The sequence below is a fragment of the Schistocerca piceifrons genome, chromosome 9, assembly GCF_021461385.2.
Source record: "Schistocerca piceifrons isolate TAMUIC-IGC-003096 chromosome 9, iqSchPice1.1, whole genome shotgun sequence".
NCBI classification, from domain to species: Eukaryota; Metazoa; Arthropoda; class Insecta; order Orthoptera; family Acrididae; genus Schistocerca; species Schistocerca piceifrons.
In genome coordinates, this window is record NC_060146.1 from 179,291,882 (window position 1) to 179,313,791 (window position 21,910).

General features: G+C 42.8%; 1 protein-coding gene across 1 annotated transcript in view; it reads right to left on the reverse strand.

Moving 5' to 3' along the window:
• Positions 1-6,438: 6,438 nt before the first annotated feature.
• The window catches only part of LOC124716931, a 59,993-nt gene continuing 44,521 nt past the window's right edge, over positions 6,439-21,910 (reverse strand). Inside the window, exons 4-6 of the mRNA XM_047243509.1 lie at positions 19,987-20,072; positions 17,284-17,437; positions 6,439-10,208 (exon numbers count right to left, since the gene is read on the reverse strand). Coding sequence (XP_047099465.1) covers positions 10,000-10,208; positions 17,284-17,437; positions 19,987-20,072 — 449 coding nt within the window. The 3' untranslated portion in view covers positions 6,439-9,999. The remainder of the gene's footprint in view (positions 10,209-17,283; positions 17,438-19,986; positions 20,073-21,910) is intronic.

The window sequence follows — 21,910 nt, forward strand, 5'->3', positions numbered from 1 at the left end:
TCGACATGTACCCTCTTTGTGGTAGCCCCCTGACCACGCAGGGATCGCACTACAGATGCCAGAGCTGTTTCCTCCCCACGCATGCCAAGGAGTATGTGCCCATCTTATCTGAGGCACGGGGACTCCGGGCAACGGGATATTGGCCAGGTTCCCATTGCTTTGGCTGGGTGGCGCCCTTGGGGAGAGCCCTCGTTCGGAGTAGGTGGCATCTGGGCGGATGTGGCGCAATGAAGCGCAATAAATCACACCAAGCTGGTGGTCGCACGGCCACCAGCGTCTCTAGGCGAGGCAGGGTTGACTTTGATGCTGCGCAATATGACCCTCAGTCGTTCCCCTCATTGGCTGCGCCGTGGGAGGGACGCCGATCTAGTGCCAAGCAGGAGCCTTATGTCCCACAATACCTTGTCTGCAGCAGGACTGATGGTGACTCCTTTCTTACGACGAAGCCTCTGCTTTTTGTGGAACACCTGGAGGATAAGTTTGGGGAAGTGGCGGGGTTGTCTAAAATGAGGAATGAGTCCATCATCTTCAAGACGTCCTCCCCAGCCCAGTCACGAGCGTTGCTCTTGTGTGATAATCTGGGTGACGTCCCTGTTATCGTCACTCCCCGCATTAGCTTAAATATGGTCCAGGGGATTATTTACCATCGTGACCTATTGTTACAATCCGACGACGAGCTGAGAGCCAACTTGGAACGACATGGTGTACATTTTGTCCGTCGTGTACATAGAGGACCCAAGACTAACAGGGTGGCCACCAGTGCCTTTATCTTGGCCTTCGAGGGTGATGTGTTGCCCGAGAAGGTCAAGGTAATGATTTACCGTTGTGATGTCAAGCCATATGTACCTCCCCCAATGCGGTGCTTCTAGTGCTGGAAGTTTGGGCATATGTCCTTGCGTTGCCCATCCAGCGCCACATGTCGAGATTGCGGACGCCCCTCTCATCCCGATTCTCCATGTGCGCCTCCACCTGTATGTGTCAACTGTGGGGAGCACCATTCTCCATGCTTGCCGGATTGCCCCGTTCTTCATAAGGAGCAGAAGATAATGGAATTTAAGACCCTGGACCGGCTTACTTATGGAGAGGCAAAACTGAAATATGACAGGTTGTATCCTGCTTCCCTTCGAACATCTTATGCTGCAGCCACGTTATCGTCGCCCTCGAGAGCGGTGGTTGTCGCCTCATCTGTGCCGCCTTCAGTGGGCCCTCAGGGCCGAGCATCTCTGTCTGCCCCCCTCGTGTCTGAGGGCAAGCCTTCCTCTGTTGCCCCCTTAGCAGTTGGGGGCAAACTCTCTTCTGTCGCTCCTCCCACGCTTACTTCGGGGGTGACATCTGCTCCAAAACCGGGAGGCTCGATCCCTCCCCCTCCCTCTCCGCTGGCGTTGCCTCTGCCGGTTCCTCTCTCGCGGAAGGGGTCCCTCGGGGCTCTCCCTTCCTCCGTTTCTTCTCCTACCCAGCCGGATGTCAGCCAGTGGCTGAAGGTTCCGCCACCTGCTGGTCGTAGGGCTTCTGCGTCGTCGTCAGCTTCCGACGCTCCTTCAGAGAAGCTCTCCCAGCCCTCTAACCCTAAGGACAGACGCAAGAAGAAGGAACGGAACATGTCCAAGAAGAAGGACATTCCGGCGGTTTCAGTACCGCCTGCTATAAACAGTTATGGCTCCGGGGATGAGGTGGAGATCCTCGCCTCTGCCGCGGATCTCGCCCTCACGGAACCCTCGGGGGCCTTTCCTATGGACACAGCTCTCTCCCCCAGTGGTGGCAGTTGGATCTGAGGCGCCATTTGCCTCTTAGTCGCCTTCACACCCTCCCAGTCCCTTCCTGCTTCCATTCTCCAGTGGAACTGCAGCGGTTATTTCCGCCACCTGCCTGAGCTCTGGATGCTTCTGAGTGTTTCCCCCGTTCTCTGCATTGCTTTGCAGGAAACTTGGTTTCCAGCAATGCGGATCCCCGCCCTTCATGGTTATCGGGGATACTATAAGAACCGCGCTGCCTGTCAACGAGCGTCAGGTGGGGTTTGCCTCTTTGTTCACCACTCTCTCTGTAGCTCGCCAGTACCCCTTCTGACGCCTTTAGAGGCAGCTCTCGCCACCTATTACTGTTTGATCTGTTTACATTCCTCCAGGTGGGGAGCTCCCCTGACATGTCTTGGCTGCGCTGCTGGCTCAACTCCCACCACCACTGCTGCTTCTGGGCGATTTCAACGCCCGCAACCCTCTATGGGGTGGGACTGTCTCCGATGACCGTGGTCGTGCCGTGGAGCATGTGTTGGCTCAGCTCGACCTTAGCCTCTTGAACACCGGTGCTCTCACACATTTCAGTGTGGCCCATGGCTCGATCTCGGCCATCGATCTCTCTCTTTGCAGTCCCGGACTTGACCCATCCCTCAACTGGCGAGTGCATCCTGACCTGTGTGGTAGTGACCATTTTCCCATCTATTTGTCACTGTCCCAGTGTCATTCTTCTGCGCACCTGCCCTGCTGGGCTCTCAACAGGGCTGACTGGCCGGCTTTTACTTCCGCTGCCACCATTGCGTCTCCCCCTCAGGGTGACATTGGCAAGGTGGTCCATGCCTTGACCATGCAATCATTTCTGCGGCCGAGGCTGCCATCCCCCACTCTTCTGGTCTCCCCTGGAGGAAGGCTGTACCCTGGTGGTCGCCGGAGATTTCTGAGGCTATTCGCGACAGTAGGCGGGCTCTCCAGTGTCATAGGTGGCACCCGTCTCTGGAGACCCTCATCGCCTTTAAGAGGCTCCGTGCCTTGGCCCGTCGTCTTATTGCATGGCGTAAGCAGGAGTGCTGGGAGAGGTATGTCTCATCCTTGGGCTCCCGTGTCTCTCCCTTGCTCGTGTGGTCCAGGATCCGGCGGATTTATGGATACCGGACCCCTATGGGTGTCCCTGGGATCTCCCTGGACGGCGCTGTTTGCACGGACGCTGCCGCCATTGCTGAACCTGAACACCTTGCCGCGCACTTTGCTATGAGCTCTGCAACTGCAACTCCCCCCCCCCCCCCCCCCCGCCTTTCGCTCTCTAAAGGAGCAAGCCGAGCAGACGCCGTTATCATTCCACACGCGTCGTTCTGAAAAATACAATGCTGCTTTCAGCGAGAGGGAATTCCTCACTGCCCTCGCCGATTGCCCTGATACAGCACCAGGACCAGACTGCATCCACGCGCAGATACTGAAGCATCTCTCCAGGGACTGCCAGAGACACATCCTCACCATACCATCTTTAACCACATTTGGAGCAAGGGCGTGTTCCCGTCGCAATGACGAGAGGGTGTTATTGTCCCCATCTTGAAGCCCGGTGCTGACCCACTGGCGGCGGACAGCTATCGTCCCATTAACCTCACCAACGTTTTGTGCAAATTGCTCGAACGTATGGTGGGGCGGCGTTTGTGTTGGGTCCTTGAGTCGCGCGGTCTCCTCGCTCCATCCCAGGGTGGCTTCCGTCGGGGCCGGTCTGCTGCGGACAATTTGGTGCGGCTGGAATCTGCTATCCGTACGGCCTTTGCCCGACGTCAGCATCTCGTTGCTGTATTTTTTGATCTGCGGAAGGCGTATGACACCACATGGAGGCATCACATCCTTGCTACGTTGCATGAATGGGGCCTTTGTGGTCAGCTCCCGGCTTTTCTTCAAACCTTTTTATTGCGCCGCTCTTTCCGGGTGCAAGTCGGTGCCGCCTCTAGTTCATCTTATATACAGGAAAATGGGGTCCTGCAGGGCTCAGTGTTGAGTGTCTCCTGGTTTCTCGTGGCCATTAATGGTCTGGCTGCAGCCGTGGGGTCGTCGGTGTCTCCTTCCTTGTATGCCAACGACTTCTGCATCTCATTTACCTCAACGACCATGGGCATCGCCGAATGCAGGCTGCAAGTCGCCGTTCGCAAAGCAGCATCATGGGCTCTGTCTCACGGTTTTCAGTTCTCTGCAGCCAAAACTCGAGTTATGCACTTCTGCAGGCGTCGGACGGTCCACCCTCATCCTGAACTCTACCTCAACGGCCACCTCCTTGAAGTGTTGGACACTAGCCACTTCTTAGGACTCGTCTTTGATGCCCGGCTCACATGGGTTCCTCATATTAGTTGAAGCAAAAGTGCTGGCGGCATCTCAACGCCCTCCGCTGCCTGAGCCACACGTCTTCGGGTGCAGATCACTGCACGCTGTTGCGATTGTACAGAGCCCTTGTGCAGTCCAGGCTTGATTATGGGAGCCTGGCCTATGGGTCTGAGTCACCCTCAGTGTTGACGTTGTTGGACCCCATACACCACTGTGGGGTTCGGCTTGCAACTGGCGCTTTCCGTAAGAGCCCTGTGGATAATCTACTGGTGGATGCCGGGGTTCACCCACTGCGGTTTCGCCACCATCGACTGCTCGCCGACTATACTGTCCACATGCATTGCTCGCCAGGCCATCCCAATCATTGCCTGCTTTTCCCTGACATGGTCCTCCATCTGCCCGAACGGCGACCTCGGTCTGGGCTTTCCATAGCTGTCTGCGTCCAGTCCCTGCTGTCAGAACTGAGGTCATTCCCTCTTCTGCCTCCCTTCCGGGTCTGTGCACCTACGCCTCCCTGGTGTTTGCCCCAGCCGTCCGTCCGTCTGGACTTGGCACAGGGCTTGAATTTTGCGTGTATGTTTGTGTGTCTATCGACCTGCCAGCGCTTTCGTTCGGTAAGTCACCTCATCTTTGTTTTTATATATATATATATATATATATATATATATATATATATATATATATATATATATATATATATATATATATAATTATGTGTGCTAGAGAAAAGGAGAAAAATGCATGAAATATTACAGTTGGCAAGACGTCCTCTCATGGAATTTGGACCTTCTCAAAGTTGGGGTTCAGTCAGCTCAATGTGCTGTCATAGAATTAAGAATTCAACATTCCATTTGTCATGGCTACACAGCAAAGTGACAAGCTGGAGGGGGTAGGGAGGGGGAGGAGGGCAGAAGAGGACAGCCTTAGTTCAGCTCTAGGATCTTTGAAATCAAGTCTAGTGGTCTATTTGGATGTGGTTTTGGGAGATTTCCTACAATCTGCTCGTCTACCCAAAAGATTGATCCTTAAACAGACATTTTGTTCAATTTAAATTATGAAGGTTAACACTGGAAACAAAAGAAGGCATGAAAATAGTGCAACAAATCCTTTAACAATGTTCTATGTGTAGTTTCATTGGCAAACTGTTGTAGGTCACATCGAAATTGAATAAACATACTGTTATTTAAAGCCCATTTCAGTTTTCTCCAGTCTGAGGAATATTGATGTAGTGATGAGTACAGGTTATTCTTATTGATATTCAACACAGTTTCCTCAGTTGGTCTGATTTCTTTTCAGATTTTTCATTTTGAGTATCAAATTAATGTCATTTTCATGTGAATACTAATATTTTTTGTGAATATTGTCTAGTATTATTTCTTGACTCATTGAGTACCCTCATTTTTCAGCTGACTGAATCAGGAAGATGGAATCTGTCTTTATATTCATAATATCAAAAGATAAACTTACATTATATTAATGAAATATACTTACCATATGGGTATCAAAGTAATCTACTTTAAAATGCTGTGTGTATAACCATCAATCACTTGGGATAAAGTAATACTTGTGTACTTCCTGTTACATTTAGTTCATGGAGCATCATGCTGCCAGGTTAATATAATCAGTTACATAAGGAATGGCAGTTACAGAATCTTACCGCCATTGGATAAACTCCTGGTGACAGCCCACAGCTAACTCTACACCAGGGCTATTTGGACGGTGGTCTTGTTGTTGCTAGCCAAGTCATGTAACACTGTCTAGTATTTGTTAGGTGGTATGTGGACCAACAATGTCACGAAGCAAAAAAATCCCTTTACCAAGTCTGCCACACTTTTGTTTTAGATTGCTCAATGCAGTTCAGTTGAGGTATTACAATATGTCTCAAAATTCATTGTGTTACTTTGACACCAACATTTCTCAAGCAGAACACCCTGCTTAACCCAAAACACATCTGAGTGACCTCCTTTCAAAATGTGTATTCCAGGCAACAGTAAAATATTTTTCTATACCCAGAAATGCTGTAAACAAAGGTTTTTCTTCCTTTACCATGTCTCCTGAGATAGGTCATATGATCAGTATTGCCTGGTCTGTTCCTGTACTTCTCCAGAACTGAAACTGCTCTTCCCCAAAGCAGAATTGTACCAATTTTTCCCTTTGTCTGTAAATAATACTTATTAGTATTTGCAACCATGATTTATTAAACTAATGGTTCAGTAACATTTATGCCTGCCAGCATTTGTCTACTTTCAAAATGGAATTACTACATATTTCTCTTGTTGCAGTACCTTAAATTTTCCCATCATAACATGTTCTCCCAGCTGCTTCCAGCCAATACATAGGTAGTGGTTGTAATGTAGTATAATAAAAAGGCTCAGGAGGGTCCGTAATTTATCATTAACTTTTATTAATAAAATACTGTCATCTTCACAATTATTAATCACAGCACCTTCCTCAGTTTAAAACTGCTATTTTGTAATGGTACATCAACAATGTACATTATTCACCAAACAAAAAATTTTTAGTCCATGGCTCCCAGAAATATAAGTGCTTACAGCAAACCAGATGATTATAAGGTGTGTAAGTACTGACAACACATACCTATGGTTTCTTCAGTTGTTTTTTGTACTTTAGACAGGAAAAGGTATGTTACGATTATGTATAAAAGCAAACTCTAAACAAAATGGAGCTGAATGAATATTATTAGAAAAATTTTCTTAAAGGTTATACAACTCATCAGAAAGGTATTAACATATTGTGTAATGTCAGTTCAGTAATTCATGCTTATGAATGTTTCTCTTAACGGTTCCTTTCATTCACCTATACATTGTCATCATTTCTATAATGAAGCACACAGTATTCCTTAGCATCATCCGTGTGAACATTGTAGTGAGAAACATACACTGTGTATGAGTAATTTCAAACATGGTTATTATTATTATTATTATTATTATTACTACACTAAAGTGAAACAAGTCCTCTAACAATATAAACTCTCCTCCTGAGATTCATTAGAAGACTCCTCACAAAGTATAGTCCAGCTACAAAAGAGGTAATTCACAAAATTCAAGTTCGACTTTTATTTGAGTATCCACAAGTCTGGGATTCTTACCAGATGGATTCAACAGATGAAATTGTGGAGAACCAACAAAGAGCAGTGTTTTTCATCAGAGGTCGCTTTAGTAAGTGCAGAAGCATCATGGAGATGCTCAGCTAACTGCAGTGGCAGACGATCCAAGACAGGCGTTGTGCACCATGGTCTGCTTTATTGTCAAAACTGAGAGTGTACATTTCTAGAAGACCCAGCCAAAATGTTGGTTCTTTTTATATGTATCTCATGAAAAGACCATGGAGGCAAAACTTGAGAGATTCAAGCCCACATGGCAGCATACAAACAATCGTTTGTCCCATGAACTTTTTGTGACTGGATTAGGAAAGGGAGAAAGTAACAGTGATACATAAACTACCCTCAAGCACACACCAAAGATAGCTTGAAGATGGTAGATGTAGACTGTTGCTAAAAAATGACAGGAACAGGAATATCATGTAAAGGGCTTCTCATAGCAGAAACCAGCTGGAACTTTACGCAATTTAAAGCCATCAACAAAGATGTAACAAATGTGTTACACATATAAACTGAAGTGTGTGAACTTGTGGAGGAAGAAATATGTTTTCAGGCATGCGGTTACTAGCTAAAATGAAGGAAGATAATTTAAATAGTCTCATTGCATCAAGGGACACTAATAATAGTGAGAAACCCCCTCTGTCATGCACATCATAGTGGGCTGCAGAGTATAAATGTATATGTTGCCAGATGTTAGGATAGAGCTGTAGCTGCATTGAACAATGCTGAGAAAAATAATGTGGGCACTATCTGTTTAAGGAACTGCAGCAAAATTTGTCTGTATTTATTTAGAGTGAAGTCAGAATTTTAGAGTGTAGAATAAATTCCAGTGTCTTTATGCCCCTTATTGTGGCTCATCGAAAATGCTGTTGGTATAACAGTGTGGTTAAGCAGAGAGCATTGTTTGAAGGCTGTAGTCAAAAGAGGTTCCCTCACCTCCATTTTATGTGAAGAAATGATTAAATGTGTTGTAGAGGCCAGTTCACAGAAAATGGGGACAATGAATCATCTGAAAAGGAACATAAAAATTTAAGACAGGTACTCTGTCTGCTGGTTGTGGTGCAGTATTACACAAATTGCCTGATTATGATGAATCTGGAAGAGTGAGTTTGTGTATGAGACAAAATGCTGCCTGAGCAGATAAAAGCCACTGGACACAAACATCAGTCCAGATATGAGAAACTAGTTTCTGTAACCTGGTCACAACCTTGGATAGTGGAAATACTTGGAACCTGTTGGACGTCCAGTTAGTGAACCCACTTACACCATTATCATTTAGTGCCTGACATGGATGACCATGGTTGTAACACCTCTGTGTACACATAAATCATTGACACATGAACACACACCCTGTACAAACATTCCAGAGAATCTCAGAAATGGCAATTTCACCTTGTTCCAATACTTCACTATATCCCTTCCATCTGACTTAACATAGGTCAGTCTTCATATTAACTGAGAATAGATATCTTTTTGGCAATCAAAATCTTTCTCTACATGAATCAACAAGGATCCTGTGAAATATGACTTGCCACTATTTCCAAATGACAGAAAGTATTGGTATCTTTGTTGAAACTGGCGTCCTTGACTTCTGGTAGGTGTTGGATATTAGCCAGTGGAATACTAGAACAGTTTTATAACTGAACTGAATACAACCTACGTGCTTGGATTAATGGGTGCTCCCCAACATAAATTACTGTAACTTATTACAAACAAGTGGAAAGACCCAATATTGTCAGATTGCTACATTGGCAATGAATCACTGAAAACACAGTCACAACCATAAAATATTTACTGGGATGCACCCAGAGTGATTTAAAACTGAAAGACCTCATAAAACACATAAAATTCACTCATGAGACTGACTGTCACTGGTAGAATGCTCGGAGTACGTAATTTGTATACCAAAGAGGAAGCTTGTATAATACCCCCTTCTGACAAATTTTTGAATGTTTCTTGTTACTCGTGGTCTCTTAAGAAGTAAGATTAAGGGGGGAGATAGAGGAGATTTGTAAAAGAGCTGCACATTCCGTTATTGCTTCATTTACTCACCATGAAACCATTTTGTGACAACCCAAGTCTCATGATGTACATTAGCAACTTAACTAAGAAAAAGGGTCAGTTGATAGGACATGTACTAAAGCATCAAGAAATCATAAATATGGTAATGGAAGGAAGTGTGGAGGGCAAAAATTGTAGAGGAAGTAGGTAAAAATGGATGTAGGTTGCATTATACCAGTCTTCACAATTTCAGAATGAAGAAACAGCAACAACATCAACAACAATAACATATTCCAGAAGCAAGATACAGATTCCTCCCGCACGACTCTCATAAAATGACATGATAAAATCAAATAAATGTCTACTTACTACTTTATTTTGTTCTCACACACTTGAACAATCAGGTTGTGCCAAGGGGGAAGTAAAAGCAGTACACAAATTATCCACTATCAGCGATCATATGGTAGCTTGCACAGTATATGTGTTGATGTAGTGGAATAATATTGTTGTACTCACTATGTACATTTTGGACCTGTAGTCTCAAGATAATATAAAATACTCTTATGACGAAGATCAAGAAAGGATCGAAGGTACTTGAAGATATTTAAAAAAAGTATTACACCACTGTGAAGACAGATTTAAAGCAGGTTCTTTGACACCCTTTTCTTGGATGGTAATAACACCATATCATCAAACAGTGAAGGCCAGCCCTTCGAGTGACTGTCACAATGACAGTACAGACATTAGGTCCTCTTAGCCTTGTGATCAGCGCATGTCACCTAGAGATGTGATCCCCTTACAAGAGTGACACAGTGGTTCCTATGGAGCACTAGTGTAGCGTGGTGGTGCAGTAGGTGCCATGGCCATGCCATCCGCATAGCAGTAGGTCCCGTGGGCAGGAAGAACGTCCCCTGTGGGCACTGTGCGGTAGACCTTGCCAGCTGTGGTGCGTGGTCCGCCCTCGCCATACTGTTGGCCCAGTTCCAGGTAGTAGCTGCGCACCACAATCCAGAAGTACACCATCAGCCCTGCAACAGCATGGAAATAGGAAGACTGTATCAGTTACATTCTCCAGAGCTGCTGTCTGCATAGATCTGTGTAGGGGACAGGGCCAGTTCAAACATTTTCCCCTGCAAGTCACGTATCATTTGGCACACTTCTTCCACTCCTTCAGACACAAGTTGTCTTTCTTTGGGCTATTGATAGACCTTTGATAATTCTAAGTCTAGTGATTGTGGGCTTTCTCTCTGTAAATTTTTTGTTATTTTTTTATATGGGGCACATCACAACGTTAATACATTAATAGCAAAAACTGACACATGTGAAACTATGGGATAATGGCAAAAGACATTGCAGTAAACATGGGTTTCCAAAAAAGACATTTGAAATCTAATTTGCCAGTATGGTCTAGAATGATATGTAAGCAGGACCAGTACCCTGTCCTTCAGTGTCAGGCATCCAAGATCACCTGACCTCAATCCTCTGGATTTTTGCAACTCCAGGCATCTCAAACAAGAAGTCTACAGTACTCCTTGTGGTACGGTTAAAAAAAGTGCAGCAGCAATTGTACAGTCATGTCAAGGTCTATGTTCTCTACCACTGCACCAGGAATTCTGTCATCCGCCACAGCAACGATTGCGATCAAGAAGACCAGCAAGTGTTACTGCAGGACAACTCATCGTGGATGGTTTTGATGTAAATGAAAGCTGGAAGCATGAATGGTCAACAAAAATATTGGGAACAAGAACCCATCACCTCGATCCCACAAAGAAGCTGAAAGGTTTTGACTTACCAAGGAACCTTTGGTGCCGCCTCAACAGGTTAAGGACTGGACATGGTTGTTGTAGGTACTTCAGGTACAAATGGGGCTGGATCAGTTCACCAATGTGTGAATGTAATCAAGAAGAGCAGACAATTGAACATCTAGTCCAACGCTGTCCACTTCATTCATACCCTGGAATTCCCGACGACTTGTTCACTCTCACACCCAGCTTAATTAACTGGTTGAAAAACACGAACTTTAAGGTTTAATCTTGTCTTATATCATATGAATATTGTATAAAATCGCCATACGATTAAATAAATAAGGTCCACGAGATGATCCATGTGTCTTTAAAATGCAGAAATGAGTGCAGTGTTGCCTCCAAAGGTGAAAACAACACATGTAACACCTCCTTTAACAGACATGAATGTACAGTAAATTGTAAACATGTATTCTGTATCTCATTCTATATCCTGTTATTTAGGCACTGGGTGAAATTTGAGCACAATTAGATGGGGACTTAACCAAAATGTTTATATTTCAGTTATATAAACTTCATATGGAAGACAGTTACAGCTCACAACCACCCACTCACAATTATGTTGTAAACTGTTTGTTTTTGGACACACATTTACTGAAACACTTTTGCTTCTATTATCTTTTTCTTTCCCGACCTGAATCAGCTCTTACTACACCCTGGATACAAAATGTACGTTCTCCTCTTGGTGCTCCATGTGTCTACTTATATTGCTTGGTCATTAAACTGCCTCTGGTAATGGAAAAGTACATCAGTGTGTACATACCTATCTGCAACCTACAGTACAGTGTATAGCATCTAAAGCAAATGTTGCTTACCTGAAGTTCCTCAATAGCATTCACATGAAGATCATCATCTTCCCTTCAAGAATTCCCATCCAAACACATGGAGCATTTCCATAACACTCTCATATCGTGCAAACAGACCAGCAACAAATCTTGCAACACACCTCTGAATGTTTACCACATCTCCGTTTAATCTTACCTCATGGTCATCTTGTGCAGAGGTGTCTCAGAAGCTCTCTGCGCACTGTCTGCTTTATAGGTTCACTACACTAGCTCAGTGCTCTCTCAGTAAACCATAACAATGCAATTGTTCTTCCTACAATTGACCTAATGTGTTCATTTTGTTTAAAGTTATTTTGTAATGTCTCTGTTAGTTGTTTACTTAATCTGATTGTGGTAAGCCACATATCACTTATACTGGATTCAAACATCACAATAAAGTGCCTCCTACATATTCACATAACCTACATTTGTCAGCATTTAAAGCAAGGGAAAATAAATTCTGTGCAACTAATATTTAATCCCCAGACAACAGTGGCCATTTTACCATAAACAACACTGTCATCAGCAAACAGCCCAAGATTACTGCCAATGTTATATGGCAGATGATTTATTTATATACAGAACAAGAGTGGTACTGTCACATTTCTCTGGGGCACTCCTGACATTACCTATGTCTCCGATATGAAACACCATCTAGGACATTGCATTGTGTTTTATCACTCAAAGTATTGGGAAAAATCATACATGTGAGTAGCTACTCTGTATTCTTGCTACCATCCCATTAGAACACAGGTGTGACAATATTTAACATTTATCACACTACTCTATGTGATATAATAGTAGTGCCTTCAATTGCAGTGAGTCTCACTTTACACAAACCAAAGAACAACAACTATTCCTTTGACTGTCATGAGTCACACTGATTTCTTTAGAAACTGCCTCTGTACCCAAAAGACAAATTTTCCTACCTTGCAGCTCACTGTTGTTTCAGTAGACATATTTAACAGAAACTGTGTATGTAACTGCACTGCATATGTTTGTGTAATACATTAAGAAATACTTCAACGAGAGTGAAAGACGTATTTATTGTGGTACCCACTTCTTGTCCACTGAATTATGTAGGTACAATCAGCACAGTGTTTATGGAACAGATGGAATATGATGAAATGTTTTTAAATTATTTCACTAAGTATATTCAGTCATCTGACAGTCAAAAGAAACAACCATGAAACACTCTACCTTCCCATCAGAAATACTAGCTCCTATTCTGAAATAAAGAAAGAAATGCAGATTCTGAGCCAAGTTATTAATTCACTGACTTACTTTATATACCAGCAGTGATTTACTTATATATTTTTCTGCCTTCAGAATATGAAAAAGATACTGAACTTTTAATGAAAGATATAATCACAAGCACCTGTTCAGCAGAAACACTTCACACACCTTGGTAATCCATTTCACTCCCTTAACAAATAGCTCAACATCCATTTCTAAATTAATGCTTCAATGAGAAACCAATGATAGCAGCATTTCTGGGCACAAAGGTTAATGTCAATGCCATGTCTTTGAAAGTGGGAATCCTCCAAGGTGACATGATATGATATCTAGCAGGGGACATACATTGTTTTTGAGTGCTCCTGATCTTGTATAGTCAAACAGTGGAAAGTAATAATATTATGAAAAGGAAAGTTGTTGCCATATAGCAGAGATGCTGAGTCACAGATAGGCACAACAAAAAGCCTGTCCCTAATAAAACTTTCCACATGTAAGGCCTTTGTCAAAAAAAGACAGCACACACACACACACACACACACACACACACACACAACTGCAGTCTAAGGCAACTGTAGCCATGTGTGGCAATGTGTGTGAGTTGCGCGCGCGCGCGCGTGTGTGTGTGTGTGTGTGTGTGTGTGTGTGTGTGTGTGTGTGTGTGTGTGTGTGTGTGAGAGAGAGAGAGAGAGAGAGAGAGAGAGAGAGAGAGAGAGAGAGATCTATTTTAGAGATCTATTTTTGACAAATTCCTTATGGGCTGAACGCTTTATTTGGAACAGTGTTTTTCTAGTGCCTGTATGCAACTCAGCATCTCCGCTGTATAGTGACTAGCAACTGTCCTTCTTACAATATTGATCTTGCATAGTGGAAGACATCAGTGCTTTGTCATCACAGATTGTGGCAAGAACATGATGTTGACATTATGCAATAAGATGTGCCTTTGAATTGATCAAATCACTACAGCAGTGCAATTTGCTGCTAAGGTGAGACACAGAGAGACCATGTGTGCTTTCCCCTTTGACTCATCTGTACCAGACCAGGCATAAACAACAGAAACTTTTTGAAATGTCAATACATATATTTGATGAGAGATGTAAATCAGTCCATAAACCAGGCCACCAGGATATCACTTTCATAGATGCATAAAATTCCTTCAGATGAGAATTGATAGCAAATTTTCTTTCTGGGTGTGCAGCTGATAAAGGTTTCCTTTTTTTTTTTTTTTTTTTTTTCATAATAGCTATTCTGCAGCTATACTTAGTTTTTGTTTTATTATTTATTTATATTTCTTTGTATGTGACTAGTTTTGAGGTTACTTTAGAAATACACTTTTTTTGTAGTCAGCCAAGCCGTCAAGCTATAATGGCATAATCTCTTGTAACACCTGGCCATTACCAAAAATATAAAAAATGATTGAGTAAATGTGATGTGTTAATAGTCCATGCATGGGTGGACAGATGGAAGAGATATGACTGATTGACACTGTTTTAACTGGAACTATACTGTGTTACATTCCACCACAGCAGTTCTCAACATAACAGATTTACTGAAACAATGATTTCCTGTGTCTCTCAGCATAGTACAGTGTAGTACTACAAACTGGTACTTATTTTGTTCCTGTGGTGCATTTAACAGCATTACACTTAGAATTTCATGCCACTGTTCTACTCTATGTCACCCAGCAGGCATTCTGAAAACATCTATCATGCAAAAACCGACTCTCATTTTTCTTGCATGAAATCTGGAAAGCCCCATTTCAAAATCCACTGATCAAGTGAATCGGGTAGATGCTGTATTTCTTGACTCCCAAAAAGCATTCGATTTACTACCATACATACAATTACTATTGGAAGTACAGTTGTATGGTAAATCATGCAGAGTTTGTGATTCGAGTGAGAACGTCTTGGTTGGCACTGTATCCTGGAAGAAGAGTTATCAATAGATGTAAAGGTAGCTTCCAGTGTTCCCAGGGAAGTGAGTTGTGACCCATACTGTTCATGACAATGGCAAATACCTTGCAAAAAATAATAATAGCAACTTCAAATCATCCACAGATGATGCAGTTACGTATAATGAAGTACTATCTGAAAAAAGTTAAATATTCAGTCACTTCTCAATAAGATTTCATAGTGGCACAAAGATTGACAATTTGCTTTAAATGCTCAGAAGCAGAAAATGGCACACTTCATAAAATGAAAAACCATAATGCCCTATTACTACAATATCAGTGAGTCCCAGTTGGAATTGGTTAATGCATACGAAGGGCACGGTATAACAAAGTTGTAGGGGTATGAAATGGAACGATCTCTAAGCTGAGTCATAGACAAAGCAGATGTCAGACTTAGGTTCTTTTGTAAAATACTAAGGAAAAACAACCACATTACAAAGGAAATTGTTCACAAAGCAATCGTACGACCTATCTTAGATTACTGCTCATGTCTTCTCCATCGTTTCACCCTCTTTGGGGTATGCTGGATCAATCATTTTTTCGTGTGTTGTTCTTTTCTTAGGGTCCAGTACTTCTTTATTCTTTCTTATCTTCTTTTCCTCTCTTCTTCCAAGATGAAGGGTTTGGACTTAAGTGTAGATTTGTCTTGGAACCTTATGTTTTCATCTTTAGTAGTTAATTTAGCTGCTCGATCAATAAGTGAATTTTCTGAAATCTTTAATTCTACTAGGTCTTTATCAGTTTCTTTAAACCAGTTGGGTTTTGTTTTGCAGTTACAGAAAAAGTCAAAGATTTGTTTAGTTATCTGTTGGAATTCATTCTGAGAAGATGACCATAAAAATTTATTGTCCTTTTTCACATAGTATCTGAAAGTTTTCCAGTTTTCTTGTAGAGAGTTTCATTTTTTATGTATATAATCTTGTTGTCTTGAAATTTTGGTCCTATGATTTTTCTTAAAATTTATCTTACCTTTAGCTCAAGTTTCTCCATTTGCCCTATGAAATTCATGTTTAGTGTTTCTGCTGCATACAGTGCTTCTGGCTTAATCACTGTCTTGTAATGCATAATTTTGGACCCCCATGAAAGGAATTTTTTGTTGTATGTATTTTTCGTTAGTTGAAAGGCCAACTCAAGTTTATTTTTTCTGGATTCCATTGCTTTGGTTTCCCCAGCATTCCAACTAGTCCATTCTTCAGATATTTGAATTCTTTTACTATTTCAATTTCTAGTTCTTGAACTTTGAGGTATTTACATGAGTGCTTGATGTTTGTCAATATCTTAGTTTTTTCAAAGGAGATGTGAAGACCTATTTTAGCTGCTTGTTTCTTTAGTTCAAGGATTTGCTCCCATGCTTCTTCCATTGTTTCAGCAAACAGGGCCATATCACCTGCAAAAGCAATGCAATTTACTTTAAGGTTCATCTTTTTGCAACCCAGACTTATACCACTCTTAATGCTTGTGTTCCATTCTCTGACTATTTTCTCAAGCACACAGTTGAACCGCAATGGTGAGAGCCCGTCTCCCTGTTGCACTCCGGTTTTTATTTTAAAGGGTTCTGATAATTCGCCCATAAATTTAACTTTCAAAAATGTATTTGTAAGGGTCGCTTTTATAATATTAGTTCTTTTCTTACCCTAACCCATTTCTTCCAGGACTGATAATAGAGATTCTCTATCAATCAAATCATACGCTTTTTTGAAATCAATGAAGGAGATTACGATGTCTTTGCCCTTGATTTTTGGTATGCACATGTGTTAAGGAACTGTACAATTTAGAATAACTTGGTATACTGAATGAGGACAAAGAAGGGCAGCGGAAATTGTCACAGGTTTTTATTACTGATTTGAGAGTACTACATAGGTGCTGAGTGAACGGAATTGGTGAACATTTGAATGTTGATGTAAACTATTATGTTATGGCCTATTCTGTGATTTTCAAGAACTAACTTTAAGTGATGAATCAGGAATATACTACAACCCACTACGTATCCCTCCTGTACGGATTGAGAGGACAGATTACACTGATTACAGTATACACAGAGCCATTTAACCATTCTCTCTTTCTGCTCTCCACATGTGAATGGGACATGAAAATGCCTCATAAATGGTAAAATTGTAAGATCCGTCTAGGAAGTACTTCGCAGTGGTTTGCAGAGAATGGATGCAGATGTAGATGGTTAGGTGTTTTCAGTAAGTTGTATGTTGCCTTCATGGACTTTGACATACACTGGAAGAAACCATGTGTTGTTAGTAGGCTGGTCCTTTGTACCACTGGCAGCTGCCATATTACTCACCTACATGCAGCAGCATGCCGGCAGTGATGGAGAGACCATAGTAGGAGCTGTTGTAGAGGAACACTACTGCGACACTCAACCCACCAATCACCAGCGAGACGCCGTACAGCACCGCGTAGGCCACCATCCAGCCGTGGAGCAGCTTGCGCCGAGCCTGCAGGGGGCACATAATCTGTGTTGTACAACTACTTTGTGAGCAGCATGTGGGAGGGAAGGAGTGTATATTGTAGAAGTTAGCTGATGGAAGAGAGGTAGAGTATGAGGTGACCAAAAAGTGAAGCCTAATTCTATTGCAAAACTAGATTCAAGTTTTATACACAAATGACCAAGGAAGAACGTGGTAGAAGGTGTAGGACATGCAGAGGAGTGCAGAGAATGAGAAACAATTTAAGTACGTGGCATATGGATGAAACTTTGTACCTTCAGCTATAGATATATAACAGGTGTCAAATTTTCCAATAAATCTATGGAAAACTGTCTGGTGGTCGCCTGTATAAGTACAGTGTTGTTTCCCTTGCCAACCTTCCCACACTGCCTGACAAAAAAAGTGAAGCACACAGAATATGTGATTGAATGTCAATGTAGCTTCATGAACTTACACGCCACTGACAGGTATGTAAATGATTATAGTTGCAATTCCCTGTGACAAGTAGAAAGACCACCAGAATGCATTAGTGTTGTTGCCAGGCCTGGTAGCATATATAAACTGAGTGAACAGTGTCAGGTGCTGAATTATCACTGTGCAGGACAAAGAGGAGTCTTGTACTCATTTGATATCGAATTATTAGCGTTATCAGCATCAGCCATAGTTTGAAAGGGGGCCTCATTATGGGTCACCATTTGGCTAGCTGGTCAAATCGTGCAGTGACCAGATTTCTGAGGCATTCACATGTGCAGGTGGCCTAGCTATTGTTGGGCTGCATGGAAATGTGGGGGCAGGCTTACCGGTACTTGTCGTTTAAAGTTCTGGTTGACAGTATCTGACCATCACAAGGGAGGGTCACCATGCTATGCACCAAACATATCGTAGCCCGTTCACATCTGCGCATCCCATTCCATAACAAGTAATGGACTCTCTGCAATTGCCTGTGCCATCCCACATGACTGACTAGAGACTAGCAGATGCCAGAGTAGGGAACCACTGTCCCATGTGTAGGCTGCCATTAACACCACGACACAAACAACTGTGACTGGAGTGGTGCCAAGATTGGGAAGCATTGACTTCTGTTGAATGGCATCGCATTGTGTTCATCAATCAATCGTAGTTATCTACCACCTGAGATAACCATTGTCAGTGAGTATGGTGGTGATCTGGTGAGAGGTCCCATTCTTCCGATGTTTCGGAGAGATACAGATGTGTTACTTCCAGCACCATGCTGTGGAAAACCATCGGGTATTTGTTGTGTACATAGTTCCGCGTAGTCAGCGTGTACACAACTTTCCCACTACAGCGTGCCCTGCTAAGCGCAACAGCGCAGGCGCAGCGCTCATCCATCTCCGCACTACGAGATGGCGCTGTCTTAGAGACGGACCAAATTCTGCTTCCACCAATCCGTGTATTAATATGTAACGCAGCCAATGAGATTGCTGCTAACGTAGAACCTTTTCTCCTCGTGGATCACACTCGCGCAGTGATACCTGAACGCGAGACGTATTATAACAAGTGTACAGACCTCCAATTAGTCAGTCTGCATTAGTCTGCATTTATCTGTATCAGTCTGCATTAGTCTGTACCAGTCTATAGTCAAGTTTCAGTCTGCACCTAAAAAGATTGCCATATTCCTGCACATAGCCATGAAGATAAATGTATAGACACTTTTGTCAAGTATCAGAGATGTGTGAGAATAAGATTAACGTACCAAGACCAAAGGAACTTCAGATTGTCAATTGTAAACAGCATTCAGAATCAAGTTACATAATGTCTATGCTTTTTATTATTTTAATAAATGTGTGTGAAAATTAATCAAGTTCTGTTTAAAGTTGGTCACCGTCAATCTGCTACTCAAAGCGTGCAAGTGGCATTTCTATCGTCTGACCTAACGGCAGAAGATAAACACACCACGATAAGACCACGAGACATATTGCTGACACTCGCCTACATCGCTAGAGCGACAAATCAAATAATCTGATGGTGTGTGTTCCGAAGGTCTTACAGTACGCACACCATAGTATTACTTCAGGTCACAGTGTTAGTGACTGAGGAAACTAAGATGGCACAATGGTACATCACAGACATCCCACGTACTCATATGTTATCTCTTATGTGATAAAAGCATGGTGCCGTTTTACAGCAGGACAATGCTCATACACTCATGGAATGTATGTCAGTGATTCACTTTTCCCTGTTGGGCATTGTATATAAACCTTAGATTCTTATATTTACTACATCATATAACGCTGTGATGCAACATTAAGATATACTTGCAGGTGTATTTTATTCCAATATTTGTGCCTATTTACCTGAGGAGGTGAAGTCACAATAGACTCTTGATTGGTTTGAAAACAAAACTAACAAGCATATCTGTGGGGAAAATTGGTATGAAAACAACAAGCACAGTCCAAAATAATAGTTTACAGCTGAAGCTCTCGCTATCTAGTGGCATGGAAGGATCGATTACATACCATGTGCATTAATCAGTGGAAGCGTTCACGCATAAACGTGCAGCCCCATACGAGTGGTGTGAAGACAGTAGTAGTACTCACGTTAATGGCGCCTGCCAGCAACATAATGTCGAGGAGAACAGCCAGACTGGAGAGAACAGCACCTATGACCGCCATCCAGAAGGCACCTGCAATCACAAAAAACACTCCTGTCCAACACAGTCCTCCACAGAAATTGCACAGGGTTGCAAAACACGTTGGCTACACTGGCTAACTACAACGCCAGACAAGGCGTTTATGCAGTGTACAAACTACTGGGCTGGTGTTATGCATGTTAAAAGTGTTGATGTTAAAAGGCATAACATATTTATACATGACAGAAGATTTTTACATCTGCCAAAGTACAGTTATCCACTTGATAATTGCCACACAGCCGAAATTGCAATAAAAAACAAACATAGTCAGTAAAAGTCTGTGAAGGCTCAAGGGTACCGACCAGCCGCCGTGCCGTTTGATGAACAAAGTAAGAGCATATGGACTATCAGACCAATTGTGTGATTGGATTGAGGAGTTCCTAGATAACAGAACGCAGCATGTCATTCTCAATGCAGAGAAGTCTTGCGGAGTAAGAGTGATATTTCAAGTGTGCAGCGGGGGAGTGTCGTAGGACCGTTGCTATTCACAATATACATAAATGACCTGGTGGATGACATCGGAAGTTCACTGAGGCTTTTTGCGGATGATGCTGTGGTGTATCGAGAGGTTGTAACAATGCAAAATTGTACTGAAATGCAGGAGGATCTGCAGCGAATTGACGCATGGTGCAGGGAATGGCAATTGAATCTCAATGCAGACAAGTGTAATGTGCTGCGAATACATAGAAAGATAGATCCCTTATCATTTAGCTACAAAATAGCAGGTCAGCAACTGGAAGCAGTTAATTCCATAAATTATCTGGGAGTACGCATTAGGAGTGATTAAAATGGAATGATCATATAAAGTTGATCGTCGGTAAAGCAGATGCCAGACTGAGATTCATTGGAAGAATCCTAAGGAAATGCAATCCGAAAACAAAGGAAGTAGGTTACAGTACGCTTGTTCGCCCACTGCTTGAATACTGCTCAGCAGTGTGGGATCCGTGCCAGCTAGGGTTGATAGAAGAGATAGAGAAGATCCAACGGAGAGCAGTGTGCTTCGTTACAGAATCATTTAGTAATTGCGAAAGCGTTACGGAGATGATAGATAAACTCCAGTGGAAGACTCTGCAGGAGAGACGCTCAGTAGTTCGGTACGGGCTTTTGTTGAAGTTTCGAGAACATACCTTCACCGAAGAGTCAAGCAGTATATTGCTCCCTCCTACGTATATCTCGCGAAGAGACCATGAGGATAAAATCAGAGAGATTAGAGCCCACACAGCGGCATACCGACAATCCTTCTTTCCACGAACAATACGAGACTGGAATAGAAGGGAGAACCGATAGAGGTACTCAAGGTACCCTCCGCCACACACCGTCAGGTGGCTTGCTGAGTATGGATGTAGATGTAGATATAGATTCTCACACCTTAGGCATCACCAGATGCTGATACAGAGGGCCATGTGGTCAGCATACCACACTTCTGGCCGTTGTCAATTTTCGTGACCGGTACCGCTACCTCTCAGTCAAGTAGCTCCTAAATTGGGCTCACAAGGGCTGAGTGTACCTCGCTTGCCAACACCACTCGGCAGACCCGGATGGTGACCAATCCAAATGCTATCCAAGCCCAAGAGTGCTTAACTTCGGTGATCTGACAGGAACCGGTGTTACCACTGCGGAAAGCCGTTGGCCCCAAAATTACAGTAGCAAAAATAAATAACTTTTACAGACAAAGGCGACTAAAATGTCTTAAGTTGTTTGTAACTGTAATCTCTACAAATATACTGGAATCTATGAGACGTGTTATTTAAGTAAGGTCCGTTTGAACATAAGTACACAACGAAAGGTTATTTTAATAAAGTAAATTTATTTTCAGAAAGTAAATACTTCAT